General features: G+C 52.3%; 2 protein-coding genes and 1 pseudogene across 6 annotated transcripts in view; 1 reads left to right on the forward strand and 2 right to left on the reverse strand.

Annotated features, from left to right (window-relative positions):
- Positions 1–13,334, reverse strand: part of Gmeb2 (glucocorticoid modulatory element binding protein 2) — a 28,708-nt gene extending 15,374 nt beyond the window's left edge. The window contains exons 1-2 of one of the 5 annotated variants that reach the window (XM_046433707.2): positions 13,222–13,334; positions 4,893–5,077 (exon numbers count right to left, since the gene is read on the reverse strand). In XM_046433707.2, coding sequence (XP_046289663.1) covers positions 4,893–5,023 — 131 coding nt within the window. In that variant the 5' untranslated portion in view covers positions 5,024–5,077; positions 13,222–13,334. Of the gene's footprint in view, positions 1–4,892; positions 5,078–8,986; positions 9,821–11,390; positions 11,514–12,063; positions 12,936–13,221 lie in introns of those variants that run through there. The other 4 variants (XM_046433706.2, XM_046433705.2, XM_046433708.2 and 1 more) reach the window with 4 other exon arrangements.
- Positions 13,335–15,681: 2,347 nt separating this feature from the next.
- LOC131423796 (small ribosomal subunit protein uS10-like) lies at positions 15,682–19,164 on the forward strand (annotated as a pseudogene).
- On the reverse strand, positions 19,148–25,931 carry Stmn3 (stathmin 3). Its single transcript, XM_046433710.2, has 5 exons — positions 25,803–25,931; positions 21,436–21,531; positions 20,995–21,170; positions 19,826–20,017; positions 19,148–19,530 (listed from the first exon to the last, which is right to left on the reverse strand). The coding sequence occupies exons 1-5, from the start codon at positions 25,819–25,821 to the stop codon at positions 19,471–19,473; spliced, it is 543 nt and encodes a 180-aa protein (XP_046289666.1). The 5' UTR covers positions 25,822–25,931; the 3' UTR covers positions 19,148–19,470.
- Between the last annotated feature and the right edge of the window lie 1,689 nt (positions 25,932–27,620).

Genomic DNA, 27,620 nt, shown 5'->3' on the forward strand with positions numbered 1-27,620 from the left:
TTACTCCTAAGAAGTGCAAATAAGGAACAAGAGATGCTTCCTTCACCCAGACAGTCCTGGCATGGAAGCATGGCCAATTGGTACATGGGGAAGGTTGAGAGGAGGCAGACCAGCACCACTGAAGCAAGGATGTGGCACAGCAATGGCCCAGCACTGCAAAGGAAAACCTGTGAGGGGTTATGCCTACAGCTAGAAAGCACATGCCCTGGACCCAACATCCCACCTCAGGAATCAGTTCACACACTCACAACAATGGGACTCAAACAGTCCTTGCAGAAGGGTCTGGGGCAGGAAGTCCTCTGGTTTCTGAAGCCTTGGGGAGGCAATGTGGATAGGCTAGATGAAGCCTGAGTGGGCTCAGGGGTTTTATCTTCACCACAAACCAGGGCAGAAATGGGAGTTGATTAAAATACAAATTTGAAACTTGCTTTCAGGGCAGTTAAGAATGACTCCAGGGGCTGTGGTTGTGGCTCAGGGGTAGAGCGCTTGCTTAGCATGTGTGAGGCGTTCGATTCTCAGCACCGCACATAAATAAGTGAATAAAATAAAGGTCCATCAACATCTTTTTTTTTTTTTTTTTAAAAAAAAGAATGACTCCAGCTGGAGATGTAGTCCAGTGGTGGAGCACGTGCCCAGCTAGCATGTCCAAGGCCCTGGTTCCACCCCAGCACGACATACTCACACAAGAGTGACTCCAATATGAAGAATAATATTTACTGGAAACACTGGAACTCCAAAAAGGCTGCAGGAACTCAGAAAAGGAAGCAGTGTTCCTGAGCCAGGGGTAGGACATGGCCAAATAGGAACATGTGCCCTGCATGGCAGATGGCGGAACACATTCCTCAGAGGCAGTCGGAGAGGGAAGAAAGGCTACTGGGGGTCACTAGGAAACATACCCTGGGCCTCAAGCAAATAAAGAGTAAGCATTAGATGGAGATGGCAGAGGAAACCAGGTTTGGTGCCAACAGAGGCAGAGGTACACCTACAGACAGGATGAGGCCTTCCACAGGACAGCCCTCAGGACTCCTCCATGGCCCCTGGGTAAGATGCTAATTAACAGGCATTCTGGTTCACTCTTCACTTGAAAAATGTCCATTACAGTACACATGCCCACTCTGGGCCGCTCCATTCTCTGCAGCAAGGGTGCTTATAGCAGGTTGATGGACAGGCCTGCCAGGCTCTAGAGGTGGAGCACTCCTAAGTTCTCCCTGAACACCCGCCAGGAAAGACAGCAGTGTCCACAATGCAGCCAACTAGCTCTGCTCCATCTTCTTACACACACACACACACACACACACACACACAGGGGCAAATCCACATACACCTGTCTTCTCCAGGACTCAGGAGGCTGAGGCAGGAGGGTACATGTTCCAGACTAGCCTGGGCAACTCAGTAAAACCCTGTCTCAAGATAAAACATAACAAGGGCAGGGGGTAGTTCAGTGGTAGAGCACCCCTGCATTCAATCCCCAGTTGCAAAAGCAAAAAAAAGCAAATCTAATAGAAAATAGGTAAGTCCCACTAAAAAAGAAGAGCTTCATGTAGGTCAACCTGCCTCAGAGGCCATGTGGTGCCTCCCCAGGAGATGCACGCAGAGGACCCCTCCTAACCTATAGAAAAGATCCAGGCAGAACAGAGCAATCTGGCACCAGAGGACCACAGCCGGGAAAGGCCTCTGATCCTCATGGCTCTTCCATCTCCACCAAGAGATATGATGGAGAATGAACAGCATCGAATGAACAGCTCCTGCTCCTCACCCGACTTGACTAAGAACAAATTTTGACCAGCTTTGAACAAGGGGACATGAGAGGCTTTGTAGTCCCCACTCCTGCTACTATACTATGAAGACACTTCAGGCAAGTGTCCCAGTGAGGCCACTCAGACATCCAGTAGCCAGGCCTAGACCAACTCACCAAGCCATAAAAAATGACAGACACTAGTTACTTTAAACCATCAAGTTGTTTTTTTTTTCTTTAGTAGTACTGGGAATTAGGCCCAGGACCTCAGATGCGCTAGATAAACAGTGAGCCACACTCCACAGCTCATTTTACTTTTTAATTTGAGACAGCGTCTCACTAAGTTGCCAGGCTGGCAGCCTTGAGGATGCGGTCCTCCCACCTTGGCCTCCTGAGCAACTAGGATCACAGGTATGCCACTACACCTGGCCAAGCCACTAAGTTTTGTAGTGATTTACTATGCAGGAAAAGTGTCTAATGCAGGGACGTGCAGGGTGGATGCTCAAGTCTTGTGAGTGGCACAGAACCATCAGCAGAAGCAAGAAGGGGCAGAGGCATCTGTAGCTGCTGTGACGTGGTGCAGAAATAAAACCCTGCACCGAGGCAACTCAGAAGGTGGAACACGTGCCTAAAAATGGGAGATTCTCAGGGAGAACACCTCCAGACAGTGCAGAAAGGGCTCCCAAGCTGCAGTGCTGCCAGATGACCATTCTCTTGCACACAGAATTTACAGGGAGTCCAGGGGTCAAACTATTTCACATCTCCCATTTCTCACTTGACAACAACTATCCAAGTAAACAGCATCTGAGCAAATGCCACCACAATGGGGCTGAGGGCCTTGGTTCAAGGACTTTCAAGGCCATGTGTGGCGAAAGGCTCTGCCCCAAAAGACAGGCCATTCTCAAAGATCTCACCATGTAGCTTTTGAGCAGGACTGTCTACCTGGTGCGTGGCCTGCCTGACCCTGCATGCTAGGTGTGGGAAGGGGAAGCAACTATAGTTTCAGTTCAAGAATCTCTGGATCAAGAGATGTTTCAACTGCACCTAGACCTGAGGTGGCCTGCAAGGCTATGGAACTGAAGCCAGGTGCCACAGCTAGAGAAGACCCTGCTGAGTCCTGGGGAATGGAGTGGCTGTGCAGAGGATGGTGGCAGACTACAGAAGCAGCCACAGCATCCTGCAACTCTCCCATCCAGAGGCAGCCTTAGTCCACCCTGAACCTGGGCACAGCTGTGTAACAAGCTTCAGCAATGGGATGTATAGGAGAAAGAGAAAGAAAAACACCTGGGAAAGAAGTCCAGGCCACCAGATGGAGGACAAGAGGCTGGCAGGCAGAGGTGAGCCATCACGACAGCCACCAGGACACCAGCCTGTCAACCAGATAGTGACTGAGGCTCCAGGACCACCCCAGCTCACCATGGGGCAGTCAGGCAGCCAGACCACAGAAAGCAGCAGTCCTTGTCCAACTGCAACAATCCATATCTGTGTCCTAAGCCACCAAGTTTGAGGTGGTTCCTTACACAACAAAAGTGACCAACATAGAAAAGGACCTGAACTTGGGTGTTGACAGAGCAAAGCCGGTCCACAGCAGCCACTTTCTCTAATGAGGACAGGAAATAAAGGAAACAAACACAACACCTTAATTCTGAGGGCCTGTGCCAGCTGAAGCACACATTCAGGAGAGCCCCAGGGGTCAGTCACTGTCACCAGCAGACAGATGACCATTCTCTTGCACACAGAACTTACAGAGAGTGCAGGATATTCACAGGGGACACAGCTCTTTAAGTTCACAACTGTATAAGAAGATAACAGCCCAAGAAGAAAGGCCTACAGATAATAATATTGAAGGCCCCTGATGTGGGCTACATGGCATCATCCCCAGCAGCTGGAGACTTTCCATGTAGAGCTGGCCCTCCCTGGAGGCTCCTTCCCCAAGTTCCTGGGTGAGAAGTGCTGAAGCTGGAAGGTGTGGCAATGGGCTCCCCACAGCAGCCCCAAGGTGCTAGAAGGAAGCCACACAGGTTTCCCTGACCCAGTGCCACTTCTGACACTCTCTTATCAAGCCACTCACAATCTAGGTGAGGAGACATGGGCACTGCTCTGGGTCAGGCTGGGGAGGAAGCAGCAGAGCATGTGCAGGACACCTCTAAGCTATGTGCCAAGGTGCTGACAAAGATCAAAGGAGAACCTCACGGGTAACTCTGCAGGAAGGCCCTCCCAGAAGCCTGCCAGGGCCTTGGCCACACCCACAGAACAGGGAGGATCATGCACCCAGGACTCACGAGTTCTGGGGCCAATCCTGCTCAACTGCGGCACCAGCCTCCACTCTGCCCCAGGAGGGAGATGGATGCACGGTGCCCAATGCTGGAGTGTCCAGCAGAGGAAAGCGGACTGAGGCCAGCCCCACCACAAAGCTGCCAGCAAGCCACTCACACAAGCAGCACGAAGCAAAAGGGAGTGGTCTAGAGCCTCCCTCTGAGAGGTTCTATGGTGAAGAGCTTATCTGGCACACACAAGACCCCATGTTCACTCCTCAGCACTGCAAAAACAAGCTACAGAGAGTGAAGAGACAAAAGCATGTCCATACCCCCTGGGAGGCCCAGGCAGCAGGATACACACGAGAGCTGGGCAAGGTGAGCCTTAGCCTGGGAGTTAGGCCCTCTGGTGGGAAGAGCATGGGGCTCAGCAGCCCTCTCCAGGCTGACTACCCTGCTTGCCTCATCCCCAGTCAGGCAGGAGCCATCTACCCGTCCTAACAACCCTGCCTGTGGGTGGCAAACGGAAGCCAGCACTCACTCGGATGCTAATGCTCAAGGCAGACCTCTGATCCAAGAAGTGGGAAAGTACTCAGTCTCATGAGGAATGTCAAGGCAGACACTGGCGCTTCACCTTCACCTCTTTAAAAAAAGTCTCCAGCTGTCCCCACTGTTCCACTAATCAAGAGAAATGCCACGTATTTCTGGGAACATGGTGGCTACACCAAGGAGCTACTGTGCCACCCAAGCTTTCACTGATCCTCACATTCAATGCTGTTCATTCTATAGCTGGCACTTAAAGAAAGGCTGAGTCCAGGCTGAGAACCACCACATTCAAAGAAACCTCCAGGCAGCCCCGCCCAGCCCCCACCACCCTCAGCAGGCACAGGGCTAGGCCTTACCCGTGAGGGGCCAGGTTCGTGGTCACCAGCACCGTCTTCACCTCCTCCACACCACTGCCGTCGGCTGCAGTGTCTGGGGTCGTCACAACCACCACCTCTTCCATGTGGACACTCACATCTGGCGTAGCCATGGCTCTGAGGAGAGGACGCTCGGACTGCAGCGTCACTCTTCCAGGTTCCCAATCCTGGACAAGGCAGAACACAGGTGGCAGGGTGGTCTCCAGGTCTGCTCAAAAGAACACCCAGCAAACAGCCTCTCTGCTTCTCCAAAGATCCTCCTCCAAGCTCCTAGCTGCTACTCTGACAAGCAGCAGTAGCAATGCAGGAACTCTGCAGGGTCTGAGGTTGGCAGGGGCAAAAGCCACTCTTTTTCCCCTACAGGAGCCACACTCCCCCAAAGGACAGGGAGGGAGACCAGAATTCCAGGTGTGAATTCTCTAATGCAGGGTATCCAGCTGCTATTCTCCCTCTATCTCTGGCTGATCTCAAGGGCAGCCCAAACCATAAGACTGAGCACAGGTACAGACAGAAGCCACCTGATAAGTCCTCTCTGTGGCTGTGAAAAGGGAAACCCATATGGGACAGAAAGAAAGAGGGATGACCTGCTTTTCATTATTCTACCATTACTATCTTTTGTCTTCACCAGTCTCGCCCTCAGGCAAAACCCAAGCCCCTACCTGAACCCTGAAATGATGGCAGAGGCCTGGCAAGCACCAAAACTCCCAGGAAAGGGTAGCCCTGTCCCATTAAGGGCAACAGTCCCCAGAGCATGAGTGCCCACACTGTACGCTCTCCCTCAGGCATAGGACAGACTCAGTAACAAGATGTGGTGGCACACATGACAGTCCTAAGTTTCTAGCAGAGGACAAGGAAGGGGTCCCGAAGTCAGAGTGGCACAGTAGACAGGAGGAAGGTGAGACTGGTTACACACAGCCACGGGGGAAAGCCTGAGTCATCCCAACCTTGGACCAGGCCTCAGATGGGGCACTGCAGACTCTGAAAACTGACTGACTGACCCGAGTATGGCCACAGATGGCCTGCAAACATGCACTCCAGGCTCAGGTGGAGCTCCTGCTGCAGTGAGAGCATCTGAACCTTCGGGGAGGTGGGGTCACAGCCTTGGCCTCATGGCAGAACACCCAAGTGTCCAGGGTGTGATCCAGAACTGCTTAGCACACAGAGGCCAGGAAAGCCCTATCACCTCTCATGGGAAAACACTCAAGAGCTGCTCACTCTGAGGTTTATGTTAGAGTCAACAAGAGACAGGCAGGTGCCACATCACATCCAAGGGTAAGCAAGCACTCCCAAGTTTTCACCCACCAAACTGAGAATCAACGAGTAGAGTAACCAGGGCTGGGCATGCAGTTCAGTACAGAGCAACTGCACAGCACATGCGAGACCTTGGGTTCCATCCCCAGCACTGAAAAATAAGCAGTGGCCAAAGTAAAATAAAAGATCACTGGATGGGTACTATAGCAGCATGTAGATAAGAGAGGATGGAGAAAGAGAACATGAGACAGAAGAAAACATCCAGTCAGGTGTGGCAGTGCACACCTGTGATCCCAGCAGCTGGGAAGCTAAGGCAGGAGGACTATGAATTAGAAGCCAGCTGCAGCAACTCAGTGAGGCCTTAAGAAACTTGCAACTTAGCAACCCTGTCTCTAAATAAAATGTAAGAAGGATTGGGAATATGGCTCAGTGGTTAAGTGCCCCTGGGTTCAATCCCTGGTACAAAAAAAAAAAAAAAAAAAACCTGAGCAGCAGAGAATACTAGAACACATAGGAAACAGAGCCTCAGGGTTAAGCAGCAGCCATGAGGCTGAGCACTGTGACACTGGAGTTCCAGGGAGAGGACAAAGTACTGAACACTTTCCAAACTTAGAAAGACATAAACGTGCCCATTTGAAACACTCAGTACACTTCCAATGGACACGCCCACATTATAATCAAGCCAGAAACCAAAAACAACATTGAAAAATCTTGAAACAGATAAAAAAAAGTATGCATTACCATACAGGACAACTCAAACAACATGGAGTAGTCCTCATAAATCACAAGGGCTGGAAGGCAGAGAATGGTGTTTTGTTGTTGATTAAATATTTTTTTAGTTGTTGATGGACCTTTATTTTACTTATTTATATGTGATGCTGAGAATCGAACCCAGTGCCTCACATACGCTAGGCAAGTACTCTACCACTGAGCTATAACTCCAGCCCAGGGAACAGTATTTTTTAAAAAATATTTATTTTTTTTTTAGTTTTAGGTGGACACATCTTTATTTTATATTTATGTGGTGCTGAGGATCGAACCCAGGGCCTCATGCATGCTAGGCAAGCACTCTACTACTGAGCCACAACCCCAGCCCCACAGGGAACAGTATTTTTAATGTATTAAAATAACTGTTTTCAGGTGTGGTGGAGCACACCTCTAATCCCAGCAACTCAGGAGGCTGAGGCAGGAGGACAGCAAGTTGAAGACCAGCCTGGGAAGCTTAGCAAGGCCCTGTCTCAAAATAAAAGATATAGGGGCTAGGGTTGTGGCTTAGCAGTAGAGTGCTCACCTGGCACATGTGAGGCCATGGGTTCGATCCTTAGCACCACATAAAAATAAATTAATAAAAAATAGGTATTGTGCCCAACTATAACAAAAAAATATTTTTAAAAAATAAAAATAAAAAATATAAGAAGGGCTAGGGATGTAGCTCAGTGTCTAGCATGTGCAAGGTCCTGGGATCAAGCCACAGAACAGAGAGAGAAAAGAGGAGATAGAGAGGAGTGATGAGGAAAGAGAGAGGAGTAATGAAGAAAGGGGGGGGGGGGCTGGGGATGTGGCTCGAGCGGTGGCGCGCTTGCCTGGCATGCGTGCGGCCTGGGTTCGATCCTCAGCACCACATACAAACAAAGATGTTGTGTCCGCCGAAAACTAAAAAATAAATATTAAAAAAAAAAAAAGAAAGGGGGGGGGGACTGCCAATCCAGGATTTTATACCAGTGAGATCTTTCAGGAATGAAGACAAAATAAAGGTATTTCCAGGTAAAGGAAAATTAAAACAACTGATCACCATCATCTGCTCTCCAAGAGATAGCAATGGAAGTTCAGAAAAGAAATCAGGACCAATGAAGAGGGGCCTGGAACCTCAGGAATGAGGGAAGAGTAACCCAAGTAATCAATACAATAAACCATTTGCCTCTTGAGTTCTCTAAACACCTGTAACCCTGGATGCAACAACTGTAACACTGCCTGATGGGATTTTCAACACAGGAGGCACACAATAGCCAGGACCCAAAGGGAGGGAGAATATATGTGGACCCCTGCTTCTCCCCTCCACAGAAGAGACAACTTGTTCATGTTCCAGACATCAGATCAGGTCTCAGAGATAAAAAGGAATGAGCTACCAATGTGCTAAAGGACACGGTGGAAATGTACATGCATTTACTGAATCGAGAGAGGGCAGAGGAGGCCCCACCAGGATTCCATGCTGCCTCACTCTGGAAAAGACAGAACCACGGAGACAGTAGAAAGACCCAGTAGAAAAACCTGTGTTCAAGGCTGGGCGCAGTGGCACGTGCCCATAATCCCAGCAGCTTGGGAAGCGGAGGCAGGAGGGTCACATGAGTTCAAAGTCAGCCTCAACAATTTAGCAAAGTGCTATAAGCAACTCAGTGAGACCCTGTCTCTAATAAAATACAAAATAGGGCTGGGGGTGTGGCTCAGTGGTTGAGGGCCCCTGAGTTCTATCCCTGGTAACTCCCCTTCCCCCAAAAAAGAAAGATCCACTTTCACCGGCCTGGGGGAGAGAGGGGAACACAGGGCTTGGGGGCAGGGGGCTCTCTGCCTACAGCAGTGATGTCACTACACATCCATCAAACCCACAGGGTGTCCACATGGGAGGGAGCTTTTGGGGGACAGCATGGTCAGCAGGCTCATGGGCTACAGCAATAGCCCACTCTAGGGATGTCAATCAGAGCAGAGGAGAAGAAGGGCTTTGGGAACCCTACCATACCTTCAGCTCAATTGTGCTAGGAGCCTACAACAACCCTAAGAGATTAGCTACTAATTTTTTAAAATTAAGTATATAGCCAGAAGGTACATACCTATGATTTCAGCTCCTCAGGAAACTGAGGCAGCAGGATCCCAAGTTGAAGGTCAGTCTGAACAACTTAGTGAGACTCTGTCTCAATTTTTTTTTTTTTAATGGGCTAGAGATGCAGTTCAGTGATAGTGTGCCCCTGGTTTGATCCCCAGTATTGGGGTGTGGGGTGTGGAGTTAAGTAGGTATATTACAATAGAAATAATAAAGAATATAAAGGGGAATAAAAGTCAGGCTACAGACTGGAAGGAATTATTTGCAAATCATATGTCTGATAAAGAACCTGCATCTGAGATATATAAATAACACTAATACAGCACCGACTTTATTTTATTTTTACTTTCTTATTTATTCATTTGTACCAGGGATTGAACGCAGGGGTGCTTTACCACTGAGACACATCCCCAGTCCTTTTTATTTTGAGACAGGGTCTTGCTAAGTTGCCCAGGATGACCTGGAACTTGTGATCCTCCTGCCTCAGCCTTCCTGGATTTTTCCAAATGTTTCCTGGATCACAGACGTGCACCACCACACCTGACTCAGCACCCATTTTTTGTTGTTATTGGTTTTTTACACAGCATCCATTTTTAAAAGTGGCAAAAGATTTGACTAGAAACTTCACCAAAGAAAAAATAAGGATGGGTCCAGGGTATGGTGGCGCACACCTGTAATTTCAGTGGCTTGGGAGGCTGAGTCAGGAGGATCAAGAGTTCAAAGCCAGCCTCAGCAATGGCTAGGTGCTAAGAAATTCTGTGAGACCCTGTCTCTAAATAAAATACAACATAGGGCTGGGGATGTGGTTCAGTGGTTGAATGCGCCCCCAAGTTCAATCCCCGGTACCCTCCCCCCCAAAAAAAAACTTACATCTACTTGAAAACCTGTACACAATTTCTTATGACAGCATTACTCCTGTCAAAAACTGAAAACAACCTAAAGGTCCTTCAGGAGGTGAGAGTATCACAAGAGAGAACACCAAGCAGCAGGAAATAAACTATGGATTTGTCAACAACCTGGATAAATCTCTAAGGACCAAGTGGGTAGAAAAGACAACCCCATAGGAGGTGCCACAGGAGAGGACCCCAGGACTCCTATTAGGCAAGGCCACACAAATGCAGGGACAGCTGCAGCCCACAGCAAACATGACCAAACGGGAGGTCCAGGGAGGCTTCCAGGGTGCTCTCTGTACTTTAATCACAGAATAGCTTTACGAATCTACTCATGAAACAATTCATGCAACTGTACACAAAAACCAGGATGCTGATTTACCACTTTAAAATCTTCTTAAGGGCTGAGGCTACGGCTATGGCTCAGTGGTAGTGTGCTCACCTAGCATGCATGAGGCACTGGATTCAATCCTCAGCACCACATAAAACATAAAGATATTGTGTCCACCTGAAACTAAAAAATATTTTTAAAAATAATATAATCTTCTTAAAACTGAAACTAGCAAAAGACACTTGCACCCTTGCATATATGGTCAACTGATTTCCAGCAAGGCTGCCAACACCATTTAATAGGGAATGGGGACAGTCTTTCAAACTGAGGTGTGGATGACTGTTCATCCACATGCGAAAGAATAAAAGCTGAATTCACACCACCTTACATTACACTCAAAAATTAGCTCGAAATGATCAAACCTAAGAGTAAAACCCTAAAACAATTAGAGGGAAACTCAGGGCAACATCTTCATGACACTGGATTTGGGGATGAAAAGCTCAGACAGCCAAAGAGAAAACAGGGTGGGGTGCAACTCAGTGCTGGAGTGCTTGCCTAACATGTGGCACGCAGCAGGCCTCAGATCCTGGGTTCATCCCTGCTCCCACCAACAAAGTTACACAGAGTAACTAGGAGATATGCAACTGAAAGCAGGGACTTTGTTCAGATACTTATATACCAGTGTTTGTAACACAGCCCTCACAACAGCCAAAAGTAGAAACGCCCAAACACACACAGGAACGAAGAAAAAGAAGACGGCACAGTTACTCAGCCTCAAAACCGAATGAAATTCTGATATCTACTAGTATATGGGTACTCTGAAAACGTTATACCAAATAAAGGAGCCAGATACAAAAGAATGAATGAGCAGAGCTTTTACCTAGCCAGCACAAGGCCCTGGGTGCAATCCCCAGCTACTGGGGTGGGGGTGGGGGACAGACACGGGATGCTTGGGTGTAAGTACAAAAACAAGATAAAAGTGCTAGTGTTCGGTTGGCCAATACATCCCATTCCAAGATTTGACTTTCTTCTGGCAAATCAAAACTATTTTCCTTTGAAGCAGAGGTACAGTTGCACACCTATAATCCCAGCTACTTGGGAATCTGAGGCAAGAGGATGACAAGTGTGAGCCCGTCTTAGGCAACACAGCAAACCCCGTCACAAAAAAACAAGCCAGGCATAATGGTGCACACCTGTGATTCCAACTAGGCGGCTGAGGCAGGAGTCTCACAAGTTGGAGGCCAGTGTGGGCAACTTAACAAAACCCTGTCCCGAAATAAAAAATAAAAAGGGATGGATGTAGATTGGTTAGGTTCAATCCCCAGTACCCAAAACAAACAAACAAAAAAAAAAACTAAAAAAAAAAAAAAAAAAAAAAAAACAACCTCAAAAAAAAGGAAATGACACCATGGAGAGCAGAGGGTATGACCACCGGTCCACAGGCGTAATTCCTTTGATCCTCAGTGTTTTGAAACATCTTAATTAGTTCAAAACATGTGAAGTTTCCAGCTTCTTCAAAAGCTATCAGCAGTGAGCTCTGGAGGCATCCAGTGTCAGGTAGACAGGCACCAGCCAGCTGCTCACACCCAAAGGCAGTCCTGTGCTACCTGCCGCCACCTCCTTTCACAGCCCAGACACAGCAGTTTATTCCAAGGCTCGGTCTGCATTTGGTTTTGCAAGTGCTCAAGGCAGGCACACAAATCCCTCAGGGATGTCTTCCCAAAGCCTTTAGAAACAAATTCTGAGCAGGGAGTTTGCTGATCTTGTTATAGGTAGTTTTTATTTAACCAGCTCATTTTAACTGAGTAGGACAAAAGTGTTTGAAGAGTCAGCAACCATCGACTAGGTGAACTAACAGCTACTAACCATGAGCCACACTGATTCAGTTCTCACCACTGGGTCTCTATGAATGGGGCTTCCACTGCCCGGTCCTGGAAGGTTCCTGGCCACACAGTCCCCACTGCTGGGTCCCCATGGGTGGGTTCCTGGCCACACCGTCCCCACCGCTGGGTCCCCACGGTGGGTTCCTGGCCACACAGTCCGCACTGCTGGGTCCCCATGGGTGGGTTCCTGGTCACACGGTCCCCACGGGTGGGTTCCTGGCCACACAGTCCGCACTGCTGGGTCCCCACGGTGGGTTCCTGGCCACACAGTCCCCACTGCTGGGTCCCCATGGGTGGGTTCCTGGTCACACAGTCCCCACTGCTGGGTCCCCATGGGTGGGTTCCTGGTCACACGGTCCCCACGGGTGGGTTCCTGGTCACACGGTCCCCACGGGTGGGTTCCTGGCCACACAGTCCCCATTGCTGGGTCCCCATGGCAGGTTCCTGGTCACAGAGTCCCACCGCTGGGTCCCTTTGGTGGGGCTCCTGGCCACACAGTCCCCACTGCTGGGTCCCCATGGCAGGTTCCTGGTCACACAGTCCCCACCGCTGGGTCCCTTTGGCGGGGCTCCTGGCAGTGCAGTTCCCTCTGGGTCCACATCAACGCGGTCCTAGCGACCCATCTACTGCCACGGACTCGACTCCGCCGGTGGGTCTGGCAGATTGGGCCGGCGAGCGCGGTCCCTCCGCTGGGCCACTCAGCTCCCACCATGGACTCATTCCTGTCAGCCCGTCCCCACCACGGGCCTGAGTAAGGCTCCCGGAGGGTCTCGGCGTTCTCGTGGGTGAGGTTCTTCTTCGTAGCTGCGGCGCCCAGACGGGCACCCCAGACCCCGCGCCCACGGAGCCCGCTCCCGCCCGGCCCCGCACCCCGCCGCCCTCGCCCGCCCGCGACGGCAAGATGGAGGCCGGAAGCGCCGCCGCTTCACGCGCCCGACCGCCCGGCGCCCGCGCCCGCCCGCCTGACGCCGCCGCGCCGACGCCGCCGCCGCCGCCCTCGCGCGCCCGCCGCCCCTCCCCCGCTCCCCTCCCCCCGCCGTAACGTCCTGACGCTCCGCAGGGACCCCTGACTGGACGGCGGCGCGTGAGTGGCGCGAGAGGCCTCGCCGCGGGGGGGCGCGGAAGCGCCGGCGCCGCTTACCTGGGGCCACGCCGGCCTGCTCGGACGCCCGGCCGCGGCGACGACGGCAGCGAGAACTGCGGCGGCGGCGGCGGCCGGGGGCTTCTTTCCTTGTTGGGGATTCGGCGGCGGCGGCGGCGGCGGCAGTTCGGGCGCGCGCTTCCTAGTGACGCAGGCGACGGGGCCGCGCACGCACTAGCCGGGCGGGCTCAGAGACTTATTTGGCGCTCGCCGCGGAGGCGGGAGGTGCTGTGAGAAAAGGCCCGGAGGGCCCTGACGCGCGTGCGCTTGCGGCCTGCTGTAGGCCCTCGCGTCGCTGGCTTGCCCTCCGCGGGCACCCTATGGCGCCGTGTGCTTGGCGGACGCGTCAGGGGAAGACGGTCCGCGGGGGGACGGCGCCGGGAAGGCTGCCGGTGTATGACGGGGACGCGGCAGCTCCCTCGCATCTGCGACCCAGCCCCAGCAGTGCGCAATGGAGGCCGCGACGCGCGCGGGGGTCCCGCCTTCGAGGCAGCGTGGGGCGGGGGGGGGGGGACTGGGTCCCGCCGCCTGGCGGCCCGGGCGGAGGGGAGCCTCGCCCGCACACCGCCCGCGTCGGACCTGCACATTTTCGGGTTTTGGGTTTCTGCGTCTGCCGGCGCGAGAGGCGCGCTCACGGGCCCGGAAGGTCGGGGGAGCGGGAGGTCTCCGCGAGCCGGTGAGCACGCCCCGGCGCCGCTCCTTCCCTTCTCCGCGACGGCAAGAGCGGCGCGGTGCCGCGCTGGGGAGGGAGGCGTCCCTCGGCGCCTGCTGGGCTCCTTCCCCCGCGCGGGCGCAGTCGGCCCTGGGGAGCAGTTGACGCTCGCCCCGGGGGATGAGGCCGGTGGCGCCTCCGTGCCCCTGTGCTGCCTGTGCCCCGGGCTCTCTGGGGTCTGGGAGTGGGTGAAAGGCGGCAGGGTCCCCGAGGTGAAGTGAGAACAGGAAGCAGACGCCTGCGTGGGATGGTCGCGCCCCCTTCAGGAGAAGCGCTGCCGGGGTGGGCCGTGTCCAGCAGACTTAATTGCAGGACATCATAACAAGGAGAGTAGTGCTTCAGTCTGAGGAGTAACAGTGAAGGAAAGTCGTCAAAAATTAACGACCCTCAGCACCACATAAAAATAAGTATAATAAGATAAAGCTAACTGTGAATATACATAAAAATATACGTATACTTCGAATTTGTAAGTATATATTGTAAATATATGTATTGAAAACATATATATGTTAAATTGTTGAACTTTTGTCCGTGCAGTTATTTTGGTTATTATCTGGTAGTATTCCGTGTTTGTCGTTGTAGAAGTAAATGCCAATGAGATTAAAGGGGAGTGGTGGAAGTGGCCCTGAGGACAAGATCAGGCCTGCAGGGACAGACACAGATGGTGTTACAGCTGTTGACTTCATGCAATTTTGGCACCTGCTGCTGGACAGGCTAGGGAGCTGGCCAGAGCGGGCATTGGCTCCCAGTCCCCCTGTTTATCACTCTGGCCCACCTCAGCTTCCAGGGAGGCATGAGAGGGAAATAAGACCAGACCACTATAGGATAAGGGTGAATTAGGTTCTGCTCTCTGTTCCATCCTGCCATGGAGCTGGACTTTTGTTTCCTACAAGGCCAGAAATGATCCCTGTGGCAGAGGGGACTGAAAGTGCTCTTGGGATGGATTTATTTCATCAGCAGTGCCACTAAGTGCTCCTGCTTCAGAGTTCTAACCCTCAAGATGATGGCCATAGGAAGTGGGGTCTTTGGGACCACTGAGAGGCCATGTGCCCCTTCCCACACACAAGGACACAACACTGAGCCAACAGTCAGACTTTTCCAGATACCAGTTTTGGCTGGTGCCTTGGGCTTCAGCTTCCAGAACTGTGAGAAATTTGTTTATAAGCCACCCATATGGGTATTTCTGCTGCAGCAGACTAAGCCAGTGTTAAGTGAGTGCCCCCCACCCCCAGATAGGGACTTGCTCCAAAAAAAGATGGGCCTTGGTGGAACAGTCATTAGAACTAGCCAGAAGGGTCTCACTGGCCAGAGCTCTGACTATGTGAGCACTAGTAAGTGCTGACTGCTGGATTATGGCCACAATACGGGGCATTGCCAGTCTGCCATGTGGGTGTGAGTGGTCCTCAAGTAAGTGGGAAAATAGCACAATTCTTCCTGAATTCCAATTAAGAAAAATATCACGTGTGAGTTACTGGGTTCCATCTCCAATACTGGGGGGAAAAAACAAGTCAATAAATGTAGAAGGAAGCAGTCACCTTTATTTGTGACAGGTATGAATCCACTGATAGTTGCTAAAGTTAAGTAGCAAAAGTTTGAGGTGAAATAGTGTTTGCATGGTTTCTGAATGTCTCCCCTAAAGTACTTATTTTCCTAGCTTTCTATTATTGCTCCAACAGATTGCTTCAAATTTAGTGGTTTAGCTGGGCACAGAAGTGCACATCTGTGATCCCAGCTGCTTGGGAGGCTGAGGAAGGAGGATCACAAGCTTAAGGCCAACAATTTTTTTTTTTTTTTCCTGGGCATTGAACCCAGGGCCTTGTGCACACAAGGAAAGCACTCTACCAATTGAGCTATATCCCCAGCCCTTAGGCCAGCTTTTTCGAGAGCTACACAGTTGTGGGTACAACAGAGCACCATGCTGCCCGCTTCTGCTCCTGACTCACTGCTGTTCGCTCGCCAAGAAACTGCCACAGCCTTGGCATTTAAAGACACCCATGGAACCAGGGATGGCAGGTCACCAAATTAGAATCACCCTCACCAGCGGCAATGTGAAATCACTTGAGAAAGTGTGTGCTGACTTGATCAGAGGCTCAAAGGAGAAGAATCTCAAAATGAGGGGACCTGTTTGCATGCCTACCAACACTTTGAGAAGCACCACAAGAAAAACACCTTGTGGTGAAGGCTCCAAGACAGGATTGTCTGCAGATGAGAATCCACAAGGACTCATCGACTTGCACAGCCCTTCTGCGATTGTTGAGCAGATTACTTCCACCAGCCAGGAGTGGAGGTGGAAGTCACCATTGCAGATGCCTAAGTAAACTGTTTTAATAAATTATTAGTTGTTAAAAAAAAAAAAGTGTAAGGCCAGACTGGGCAACTTGATGAGATCCTGTCTCAAAAATTATAGTTTTTAAAAAGTGCTGGGGGCGTGTGGCTCCATTGTAGAATACCCCTGAATTCAATTGCCAGCCAAAAATAAAAATCAAGGGCTCAAAATATGAATTTATTTTCTTATTCCTCTGTAGGTGAGAAATGAAGTCCAACCTCAGGCTTGCTGGGCTGAAATCCAGGTACTGGCACAGCTAACGACTCCTGGGGGATCCAGAGAGGAATCCTTTCCTGCCTTTTGCACACCTGTCTCTCCCACTTTGAAGGACCCTCGTGATGACATTAGGCCTGTGGGGATAATGCAGGAAGCACCTCTTACAATTGTAGACTGGCAGCTTCCATTCGCTTGTGAGACAAATCACAGATTCCATGGGTGAGGACGTGGGCATCTTGGGAACCATCATTCTGCCTTCCACAAGATTTAATAGCTACCAAGGGAAAACTAGTAATTTTAAAGTGGAGAAACCAGATCAGATCACCACCAATGAGACTTGCTGATCCCAGGAAACTGTGAGGTGATACACTGAAAGACACACCTCATTTCTCTGGTTCTCTTTGCCAGAAATGCACAACCCAGGCCAGTCATGAGAAACTGAGGAATAGTCAGCAAAGTAGCTAATGGGTACTCCTCAGAGCACAAGGTAGTAAAAGGAGGAAATGAACTGCCACAGGTTGAGGAGGCTGAGGAACACCCAATGTGTGAGCTTCTGGCAACATTAATGGAAAAACATTCACATTGGCTTTGGTTGGGTTTGTAGCACACCAGTGGCAACTTTCTGAGGCTCACAAGGGGACCCTCAGCACAGGAGATGGCCATGGTCTCACAGAGGCCCTTATTCTACTTGCCACGAGACGTATTAGCTTTTAGAACAATGATGCACACCTTTCCCAGCACCTAGGAGGCTAAGGCAAGAGGACTGCTTCAGCCCAAAAGCTTGAGACCTGCCTGGGTAACTTGGAAAGACCTCAGTTCAAAAAGAAAAAAAAAAAAAAAAAAAAACAGATTTTGGTCTTGTGAGGGATTCTGGTAGTGGGAATTGAACTCTTGGCCTTGGCTAAGGCTTCAGTCTATCACTGGCTGCATCTCCAGCCTCCAGAAAGCAATGAGCACCTGAGCCAGGCACTTAGGGCTCAGGTTGATAAGATGGTAGAAACCCACAGGAAGTGTCAGCAGAGTGCCACAGCTGGAGGACTGGGGGCTATGGAGGGGAGTGAAGGCTTAGGTGGAACGGCCTCATGGAGAGACAGTGACTTAAGTGCCCACTCCCTGCCCTGCAGTGCCCTCTGCATGATCAGGGTCAGGTTGCACTGATGGCTCAAGTCATCCCATCTCCTACCCCACCCTCGCCATGATGCCCACTTGAGCTGGGAGAGATGAGGCTTCTTTGTTTTAAGCCACCCCCTGTGGTGCTTGTTCCAGATGCAGGACACACTCTGAGTGGGCAGTCAGCCACTTCTAAACACAAGTGTTTGTTCAATTAGTTTTAAGCTCACTCATGGATAAGACAGGTGCATGCTGCATTAGGTTTTGGCTACAAGATAGCTATTACCTGCCAGGGAAATCCAACCTTAGCTCCCTTTCCACTTCCCCTTCTCAGTCCCACAAAAGCCACACGTGGATACCACTGGGTTCCAACCCTGGCTTGTTGCTCCCTCTGGAGGACTTTCTGAGACAAGGGTGCCCCCATCTCTAGCTGGGCCCGGATGACCACCTGCAGTCCTCCAAAGGTCTTCTGTCTGATAAAAGCCAAGGCCCCTGTAGGCTGCAACCTGGCTTCTGGGACCCTAGCTATGAGTTGTGAAAGAATTGTGTCATTGTCCTCCTACTTCACACCAAGAAGGATCCTGCCCTCACACTTGGCTGCTGGGTGGAGTTGTCATGGATAAGAAGGGGATGCAGCTGTGGCACATAGGCAGGTGACTATCCCCAAACAGCACGAGAGCATTGGGGGCTGTTGAAGAAGAGGGGACCCAACCTAGGAGGGTGTTGGCAGAAGAGGCCTAGAACCAGGCTTCCAACCCTCTGGTGAGGAATCTTGAGGATGGATGTGGCATGGGGGCTGGCTTGGGAACCCTGACCCTGCCCTTCCAACATCAATCTGAAGACAGCTGGTCCTGAACCCCCCACCCTCACGTCCTGGCACCCACCCTCAGCCCTCACAAAGGGCTCCCTGAGGACCTGTGGCTACTACTGTGTTCACACCTGGCCACACCTCCCTGGAGGGGAACCTAAAAGTCCAATGGCCAGGAGCATCATTGGACCAGAGCAGAGAGCAGGGAAAGACACTAAACTCCAAAGGGCTTTAAGGACTAGGTTCTTTCAGGGCATCTGTAAAGCCCAGAGGGATAGGGGTCGTGGCTTGGGATCTTTGAGTGCCTGCACTTCTGAGTGGGTGGAGACAGTATCCACACTGCCCACAACTCTCTAGATCACAACAGTCTGTTCGTGAGTACTTAGAGAACAATGCTCATGCACCCAGCAGACTCAGGTCATGCCTACCCAACCCAGGACCCTATGCCATGACCACAGGCTCTATGATTCACCTAGGGTGCCCACACCCTATGCCACCACATTAAGGAATGCTGCAGAACCTTCCCACCAGTTCCAGACAGTTATGCTGCACACAGGTTCCAGGGCTAGCTAAAGTGTCAAGAGAGAGGGGGCTCCATAGACCCAGCCCATTTTTTTCCTCCTCTGCCATTTACTCCTTGTGGAACCTTCACCCATGGGAAGACAGGAAGATGTTCTTGCCTTGTCTCCTGGCAGAGGGGAGTTGGCACAAGGACATGCCTTCATGTGACCAGACAACCCAAAACAAGGACACATGACACTGCCATTAGATTTATTAAGGTTGCCACCATATCCACTAAGGGAGCCACCGAGAGGGGACCTAACCACACCTGGTCCTGTATCTGAATTGAGGGACCATGTCTCACACCCTGGTGGCTCCTCCGGGGAGAGCCCATGGTCAGACGCACCATCAGGACTGGACAACTGGGAGTGCGGAGTGCGGAAAGAGAAGCATGAGGCTGGGGGTGCGGGGGCGGGGAGGGATGCAGCAGGAACAAAAGTTGCATCTAGGCAGAGTTGAACAAAACAAAAACAAACAAAAAAAACTCGTTCTTGTCACCGCTGTGTCCAGTGCCCCTTAGCCCGACATCTCCTCCCGCTGCTCCTTGTTCCGGCGCACCTCCGCCGCATGCAGCTCCTGCGAAGACAAGAGGTACCCTTAAAGCGTGGCCTGAGAGGGAGTGGACCCCAGGGTGTTCTCTGACTCGGGGAACAGAAATACTTTCAGGTATTTCTCAAGCAGGACAGTGTGTCACGGGAGACAAAACCAACGGCGGGGCAGTGCGCTTTGGAAGCACCTAACAGACGGCCAGGGCGTGGTGCTTCGCAGTCCGGAGGGGCCCCTCAGCCCCGCCCTCCTGCGTGAGGACCCCGGCCCCGCCCCACCTTCCCGCCCTCCGTCATCTTGCCCCGCCCCCCCACGGTGTGCGCACCTTCTCGCGCAGCCTCTCCCGCAGCGCCGCCAGGTGCGCCTCGCGGATCTCCTTGCTGAGCTCCATCTTGTAGTTGAGCTTCTCCTCCGCCAGGCGGCTGAAGTTGTTGTTCTCCTCCAGCGCCTTGTGCAGCACCTCGCGCTCGTGCTCGCGCCGCTCCGCCAGCTGCTTCAGCACCTGAGCCTCCTGTGTCTGCGCGGGGCCGGGCGCGTGAGCGGTGACCTCGGCCCCTCCGCGCCCCGGCCCACCTCCCTGGCGCTAGGCAGCCAGCCAAACCCTGAGTGGCTCCTGTGCCCCGGGCCTGCGGGTGCTGGACCGCGGGCGCCGTCCTGAGGACAGTCTGACCATCTCCAGGCCTGGGTCGGGCAGGGAGAAGGGGGTCTGCAAAGCTTCTGCTGCAAAGGGCAGACTTTGTACCTCCTCTGCTCTCAGCTGACTGCCCCTACCCCGCGCCTTGTCCTACTGTCGTGTTGTTCATGGACACATCCTAAGAGCTTGGGCCAACACTGTACCGCCCAGTTTGCCTGGGACTTTCCGGGCTTTGCCACTGAAAGTTACTGTTGGGGGACTGAAGTGGTTCACCCTTGTGCCCAGAACTGCCCCTCTATTCACTGGGCTGAGAGCATCTGTACAAGACAAGCCCTGTCCTGGGGTTGATCCCTCCCAAGCAACACTGCCTAGCCTTCCTGCTGGGAGAAAGACCATCTCCTGGTGACCCTGGGTGGGGTCTCCTTGGCAGACTCCAGGCTCCCAAGGATAATTACATGCTTCTTGCCTTTTGATTGACTGCAGAGGGCTTCATCCCTGCACTAGCCACTTTTGGTTAACCAGTAGATTTGGGTCCTGCTTAGCCTGGTCACTGTGCCTAAGATAGCCACTTTCCACTGGACAGCCAGTGGACTTGAGCTTTTGGGCTGCATTCCCAAACCAAGTCCTTCTCTCTGTTTCAGTCATAAAAGTGCTGGTGTAGGGGAAGGGATGGGGAAGGAACCTGGAGCCCATTTAGCTCCCCTGACTGCTCCAACTGAGGGTTCTCAGATGTCAGGCCCTTCCTTCACACTCCCCTGCCCTGGATAAGACCCTTTTTGGATCATGAGTCCTCCAGGGCCCCAGATCTATGCCCTGACCAGGCAGGGCCCAGGGCAGCCTGTGCCAGGAGAGTTGCTTGCCTTCCTCCGCTCCTCAGCTGCCTCCAGTCGCTTCTGCAGCTCCTCCAGGGAGGCGTCCTTCCTCTTGGGGGGAGAGGAGAGCACAGGGCTCTCTGGGGACAGGTCAGAAGGGGACTTGAGGATGACCTCGAAGCTCTGGCCAGAGGCCCGCTTATCCAGCTGCTTTACCTCCATGTCTGCAGGGCAAGACCAGACAGGGCATCAAGAGGGCCGGCCAGAGGACGGGGGCAAAGTGAGGGGCCTGTGTGGGGCAACATGCCAATCAGGGGCTGAGGGAAGGGGGAAGATGCTCATGCAAGACTCTCAGGCCTGGGTCCTTCTCCCAAAGCCACCAGCTGCAGAATCCAGCCATGCCAGGGTGCTTGAGAGTCCAGGGGAGGCAGGAAAGGCAAGGTGGGCAGGCCTGGCCCAGCAGGCCAACAACAATGTGGGCCCACTCACCCCCATACTGGTAGATGGTGTTGGGGTGAGGCTGTGAGTAGAAGCAGGAGCAGATGAGTGACAGCACGGACAGCTCCTTCATCTTCTCCTTGTAGGCTGTGGGCATGAGGCCATGGTGAGCAGTACCATCACTGCCCCACCCCTGAGTCTGCTGATCGGGGTCCCATTTTTCCCACCCTGTGAGACAGAGCTGTTCATCACACTATGTACCCACCTCTCTGACTTCCATCCCTCCCCTCCCCTCCCCGTCCTGCCTCCAAGCTTGGACTCTGGTGGTATCTCCCAACACTGTTCTTTCTGTGCTTCTGTCTCTCAGTCTCTCCCCTCCTGGAGTCCTTTTCTCTCCGGGTGTTTCTGCCCGGCTCACTCTTCTGCATCACTCTTGGTCTCAGCCTTATTCTTTCTATATGTCCCTTTCTGCCTGCTCTGGTCTGAATGTCTGTGTCCTCCCAAAATTCACGTGCTGAAATCCTAAGGCAGTGTGCTGGTGTTAAGAGTGGGGCTTTTGGAGGCTGTGTGTGGCTCAGTGGTAGAGCACTCGCCTAGCATGCATGGGGAAGTGGGTTTGATCCTCAGCACCACATAAATATAAAATGAATATATTGTGTCCACCTAAAACTAAAAAATAAATATTAAAAAAGAGTGGGGCTTTTGGGAGGTGAATAGGTCATGAGGGTGAAACTCTCCAGTGGGATTAGTACCCTTAGAGAACAGGACCCAGGGAGGGCCACCAGCCATTTTGGCAGGTAAGGTCAAAGTGAGGATGCATCTATGAGCCAGGAAGCAACCTCACCAGACACCAGATCTTCAGGAATCTTGAACTCCCAGCTTCCTGGACTGTTCTTGTTTAGAAGCCACCTAGTCAAAGGTGTTTTGTTATGACCACCTGAACAGATGGGGACACAGCCTGGGTCTCTGTTCACCCTTCTTTAAGATTCTGTCATTGTCATTGTCTTTGTGCCTTTCTCTCACAGTGCATCCCTCCCATTTTCTTTCTGAGTATTTCTCTGTGATTATTTGTTGGTGTGTGGCTTTCTGCCCTTGATACTTCCCATCCCCCACTAGCTCCTGTTCCTCTCCCTCTCTCTCAGGCACACAAAACCAACTACCGCCTCACTTTTTTTTTTTTTTCTTGTACTGGGAATTGAACCATGGACATTTTGCCACTAAACTACATCCTCAGCCCCTTTTATTTTTTTTCTGTTGAAACAGGGTTTTGCTAAGTTGCCTCGAACTTGTGATCCTCCTCTCTCAACCTCCCAAATAGCTGGGATCACAGGAGTTGTGCCACAAAAACTAGCCAAACCCCCACTCCCACGACTGGGACCAGCACCACAGCTCTCTCTCCTTCTTTCTCTTCTTTGTTTTTATCTTTTTTAGACATACTCTCACTATGTTGCCCAGGCTGGTCTTGAACTCCTGAAATCAAGGGACCCTCCTGCCTCAGCTTCCCTAGTAGCTGGGACTACAGGTGTGTGCCACCCTGCCTGAACTGTAAACTTTCTGAACTATAGACTTGGGTGAAGCCCTCAGATTCTCCTGTGTCTTTTCTATTCATCCTGAGGACAGTGTGGTCACCCTGAGATAAAGCCACACCCTCAGGAGACACATACTGTCCACCCAGGTAGGGTTGGACAAGGACAGGAGGAGCTGTCCACTCAGCACCACAGCTCACTTTTTTTTTTTAAAGGAATTATTTCTTTCTTTTTTTTTAAAGAGAGAGAGAGAATTTTTAATATTTATTTTTTAGTTTTTAGTTTTTGGTGGACACAACATCTTTGTTTGTATGTGGTGCTGAGGATCGAACCTGGGCTGCACGCATGCCAGACAAGTGCGCTACTGCTTGAGCCACATCCCCGCCCCGCACAGCTCACCTTCTTGCCCTTCCAGATCAAGTGCCACCAACTAGTGTCCCTGCCATCTGACCAGAAAAGAAAATGAGCTAGTCAGGGCAACTGTGGCCCTGGCTCCTGTTGGGGGAAAGGAAACACATCCACTCTTAGAATGGAATAATTCAACTCTTTCAGGTCCTTTCACATGGTTTGAACTCCAGTGTGGGCCCACTATCTCAGTAATGCTCAACAATCCTGTAAGCACCCTATAGTCACCCATTTCCACACAACTCCAGGACCCAGCTTGCTGGAGTGACGTGAGAATGTCAGAGTACAGTCCTGGGTGTCTGTGCTCTTGCCCCCCACTCCAGTCTGGGAGGCTCTGCAGCCCATGCCTCACCCTTCCTGGCTGGAGAGACCCTCTCAGAAGAGGTGATCCAGCTTCCATACATGGTTATATATCAGCACCCCTCAAAGGAACAGACAAGAACTTGTATAACACTTAGATGGGCAAGAAACTTTTTTTTTTTTAAATTATTCTTCTTCTTTTTTTTTTTTAGTTGTAGATGGACACAATTATTTATTTATTTTTATGTGATGCTAAGGATGGAACTCAGTGCTTCACACATGCTAGGCAAGTGCTCTACCATTGAGCCCCAAGAAATTTTTTTTCCTAGTCCTAGGGATTGAACCTGGGGCCTCTTACATGCTAGGCAAATGTTCTGCCACTGAGATATATCCCCACACCTTTAAAAAATTTTTATTTTGAGGAAGGGTCTCATTAAATTGCCCAGTCTCGTCTTGAACTCGTGATCCTCCTGCTTCAGTATTAGTGGACAAGAAACTTTCTGATCAAATTTCACACATGATAATTTTTTAAAAATACTTTTAGTTGTAGATGGACACAATACCTTTTTGTTTGTTTGTTTGGTTTTTAATGTGGTGCTGGGGATTGAACCCAGTGCCTCATCATGCTAGGCAAGTGCTCTACAACCCCACAAACCCAGTCCCATGGTAATGTTTTTAAAATGAGCTGATACGAAATTGGGAGGACTGTGAATGTGGAAATAGGACACAGGCAGGTGGTTGGACCTGTGTATTCAGAGCTGGAAGGTTTAAAGATCATGTCTCCCTTAGATTGGGAAACAGAAGCCTTGAGAGGTTAGGTAGCATGGCTCAGGTGGTCAGTCTCAGAGTTGCGTAAGGAGCTAAATATAAGGCAGAATCCACAAAAGCCATGAGCAGCATGGTGGCTGGAAGATGCCAAGCCTTCCAAAGTAAGGCTCAGACGTGTGGCCAGGACTCAGGGCAGATTCGAACAGTTTGTTGGCCATGGGAAGGACAGAGTTGGCCTCGGGTGTCCTGGGAGAGTACCATTCTGAGCTTAGCTGTCCCAGTATCTCTGCAGGGCAAGAATGGATGAAGCCCAGATGGACAAGATTCCCAGACAGGGTTGGGGATACATTTGATCAGTAACACACAAGCCCCCTCCTCTATTGGGCCTGAGGGGCGGAGTCAGGGCAGGGCACTAGGTGGGCGGAGTTTGTGCCTAGCTAGACAGTTGACCACAGTGATCCGACCCCAGGGTGGAGGGAAGAGCAGGAGAGGGAGTGGGGGCCTGCTGTCTGTCATCGCTGGCATCAAGAAAGAAAGCTGGTCTAGGGCAGTTGAACAGGGCAGAGGGTCCGGTGTGTGTGTGTGTGGGGGGGGGGTCCTCGAGGGTCACCCCTCATCCAATGTCCTTATGGTGTCTGCCCCTCCGCCAGAGCTCCGCACTTGTGGCTGGCCGCGGGTGGGGACTGCTTTCGAGGGCTGTGGGTCTGCGGAGCACCACGGAGGTAGGGAGGGAGAGGCAGACCCGCCCCCCAAACCCCCGCCAATCCTGGGAAGATTGGGAAATGGCAGAAGCCCTTCCCCCACCATCCGAAGCCCGTGGCGCAAAGGGTGGTGGCTTTTCCGGCCAGAGAAGCTTGCCCTGGCGTCGCCGTCGCCGAAGGGTGGTCTCCGAGCCCGCAAAGTCCCGGAGTGGGGGGTGGCGACACGTGGGGCGGGTGCGGCTCTCTTGCTCCAGGCTCGAGCTGGTCCGGGCCTCCTGCAGCGCCCCCGCCAGCGCCCCTTAGACGCAGTGACAGCCCCGGGGCCGCTGGGGAGGGCCCCACTCGCTCTCCCATCCCCCGTGAAAGCGCGGTTGAACCGATATCTAAGGTCGCTGGCGCCTCAGGTGACCCCCCTCCACACAGCACGGGCGCCTTCACCCAGGGACAGGAAACGGTGCCCGAACTCCTGGTGGTACCAGCCTGCGGCAGACGCCCGATCTGCCCCCCGGCACCCGAAGGAACGTCGCGTCCCTGGCCAGACACCGCCACCCCCCCAGCCCGAGGCGCGGCCCCTGCGGCTTCTGCAGCCTCCCGGCGGTCGCTGCAGTCCGGGCCCTGGGGCGCTCAGGCAGGTCCGGCCAGCCTCGCAACAGCAACCTGCCCCTGCCTCAGGCCAGACCCGCCGCAGCCCCCGGAAACCCGAGGCCCTGCCGCCTACCGGACACGGTGCTGGCCATGGTGCTGGTGGCGACGGGCTGCGGAGGCCAGAGAGACGCAGGCGGCGGCTGGAGCTGCAGTCGGCGAATGCTGCAGTGCTAGGGAGGGGAGGGAGCGAGGCGAGGGCGGGCGCGGCGGGAGGGTGTGGGAGGGGGAGGGAGGAGGGAGCGAGCGAGGGAGGGGGAGAGAGAGGGAGGGGGAGAGAGAGGGAGGGAAGGAAGGAAGGAAGGAAGGAGGGAGGCGATGGGGAGTGCAAGCCAGTGCCTAGGCAGGGGCTGCCGCCGTCATAGCGGGAGCACCCAGGGATAAAAGCAGAGGAGTATAACTAGAAGCCTGTGCTCCACCCTCCCACAGCCGCTGACTGCCAGTCCTCCAGACTTGGCTTTGTGCTGGCTTCAGGGTGTGTAGAAATAAGCCCCCATACCCACCATGTGGGAAGGTCCCACAGTCAGAGTGGTGTCTCAGAGCTCTTGAAAGAAGCTGCTGGAGACTGGGATGGCCACTGAGCCCTGGTCTGTGCTCAGAGAAAGGAATGTCATGGACCAGAGGGGTGGGCATTCCCAAGGGCAACTCCTCTGTGTCCAGAAGTTGGGCAGGTTCCAGGCACAGAACAGGGTAGTTGGGTTGATGAGGTTAGAACCCCATCTTTGAAGTGACATAGAGGCAGGCTCTGACATTCTTTCTTTGCCTGAGGACAAGTTTCTGAGTTCTCTGGACCTCTGGTTCTTGAGTGAAAGATGAGACCAGGATGCCAGACCCCACATGGTGGAAGAGAGGGAGTGTGCCAGGGCTGGAGCATGCACTCAGTGGAGTGCATATGTCTTGCTTCCCCCAAAGTGAGGCTGGCAGACAGACACAGTGCTACTCCTGTTTCAGGGATGGACACTGTGAGGCCAAGAGAAGGCTAGCTCCACCAACAATCAAGACTTAGGACCAGGAATAAAACTCAGGGATCCTTAGAAGTTCTACCCAGAAATGAGGCCAGCTCCAAAAGGCCGAAGTCAAGGACAGGCCAAAGGACTGAGATCAGCCTGAGCAACAACATCGTAGTGCTACAACCACAGGATGGACGGTGAATTCTGACATGAATGAGTTTGGAAGCAGGTTGGCCTTTGGACCTTCCAGACAGAATTCAGCCCAATTGATCACCTCTTGTTAGCATTGGGATCCTGAGAATTGTGAGCTAACCCTTGAGAGGTATTTTGAGCTGCTGAATTGATGGCAGACCTGTCAACTAACACACACAGACACATGCACATTGGAGTTCAGTTCTGACAGGAGCTGGGAGAACAGCAGCACACAAGCCATTCCTAACAACAGTGTTGGTCCTAGTGGAAGAAACCATGTCCTCTGTATGAGTCACTGCAGTTCTTGATTCTTATTCTACTCATCCGCATCCAGCATGGCCTAAGAATTTTGGGTTTCCCTTGCGTGAAATGTGCTGGCTGAGAGATATGACAAAAAAAAAAAACACATGACACAGACATAATTTTGGGATGGAGGATAGGATGGCTCTGCGACCTTCAGGGTCCTGCTTCCACACTGGAAAGAGAGCCAGGAGAACCCGTGTTTCCTTTATTTATACAAAAGGGAGCTTCAAAAGAATTTCTGTGGAATGTTCTTTTGCCAAATAAGGTAGGAGGTGGGCTGTCCAAGCCTAATGGGTAACGCCCAAGTCCAGAGCTATGAGAGCTGTTCTGTCGTCAGAGCAGGGCAGAGATCTAATGCCTTGGGCAGTCTACACAAGGGAATGTTGGGATCATTCCCTAGGGGAGACCTAAGCCTGCATGGCTCAGGGCTGAGTCAAGGACAACTCAAG

Source organism: Marmota monax, unplaced genomic scaffold (assembly GCF_021218885.2).
Source record: "Marmota monax isolate L192 unplaced genomic scaffold, Marmota_monax_Labrador192_F-V1.1 WCK01_AAM20220418_F8-fsc00014, whole genome shotgun sequence".
Classification (NCBI taxonomy): Eukaryota; Metazoa; Chordata; class Mammalia; order Rodentia; family Sciuridae; genus Marmota; species Marmota monax.

Coding starts and splice junctions, on each gene's coding strand:
- Stmn3 (XM_046433710.2), bottom strand. Junction 21,171..21,435: donor CACCATCTACCAGTATGGGG/GTGAGTGGGCCC, acceptor CTTGCCCTGCAG/ACATGGAGGTAAAGCAGCTG. Junction 20,018..20,994: donor CAGCTGAGGAGCGGAGGAAG/GCAAGCAACTCT, acceptor GGCCCCGCGCAG/ACACAGGAGGCTCAGGTGCT.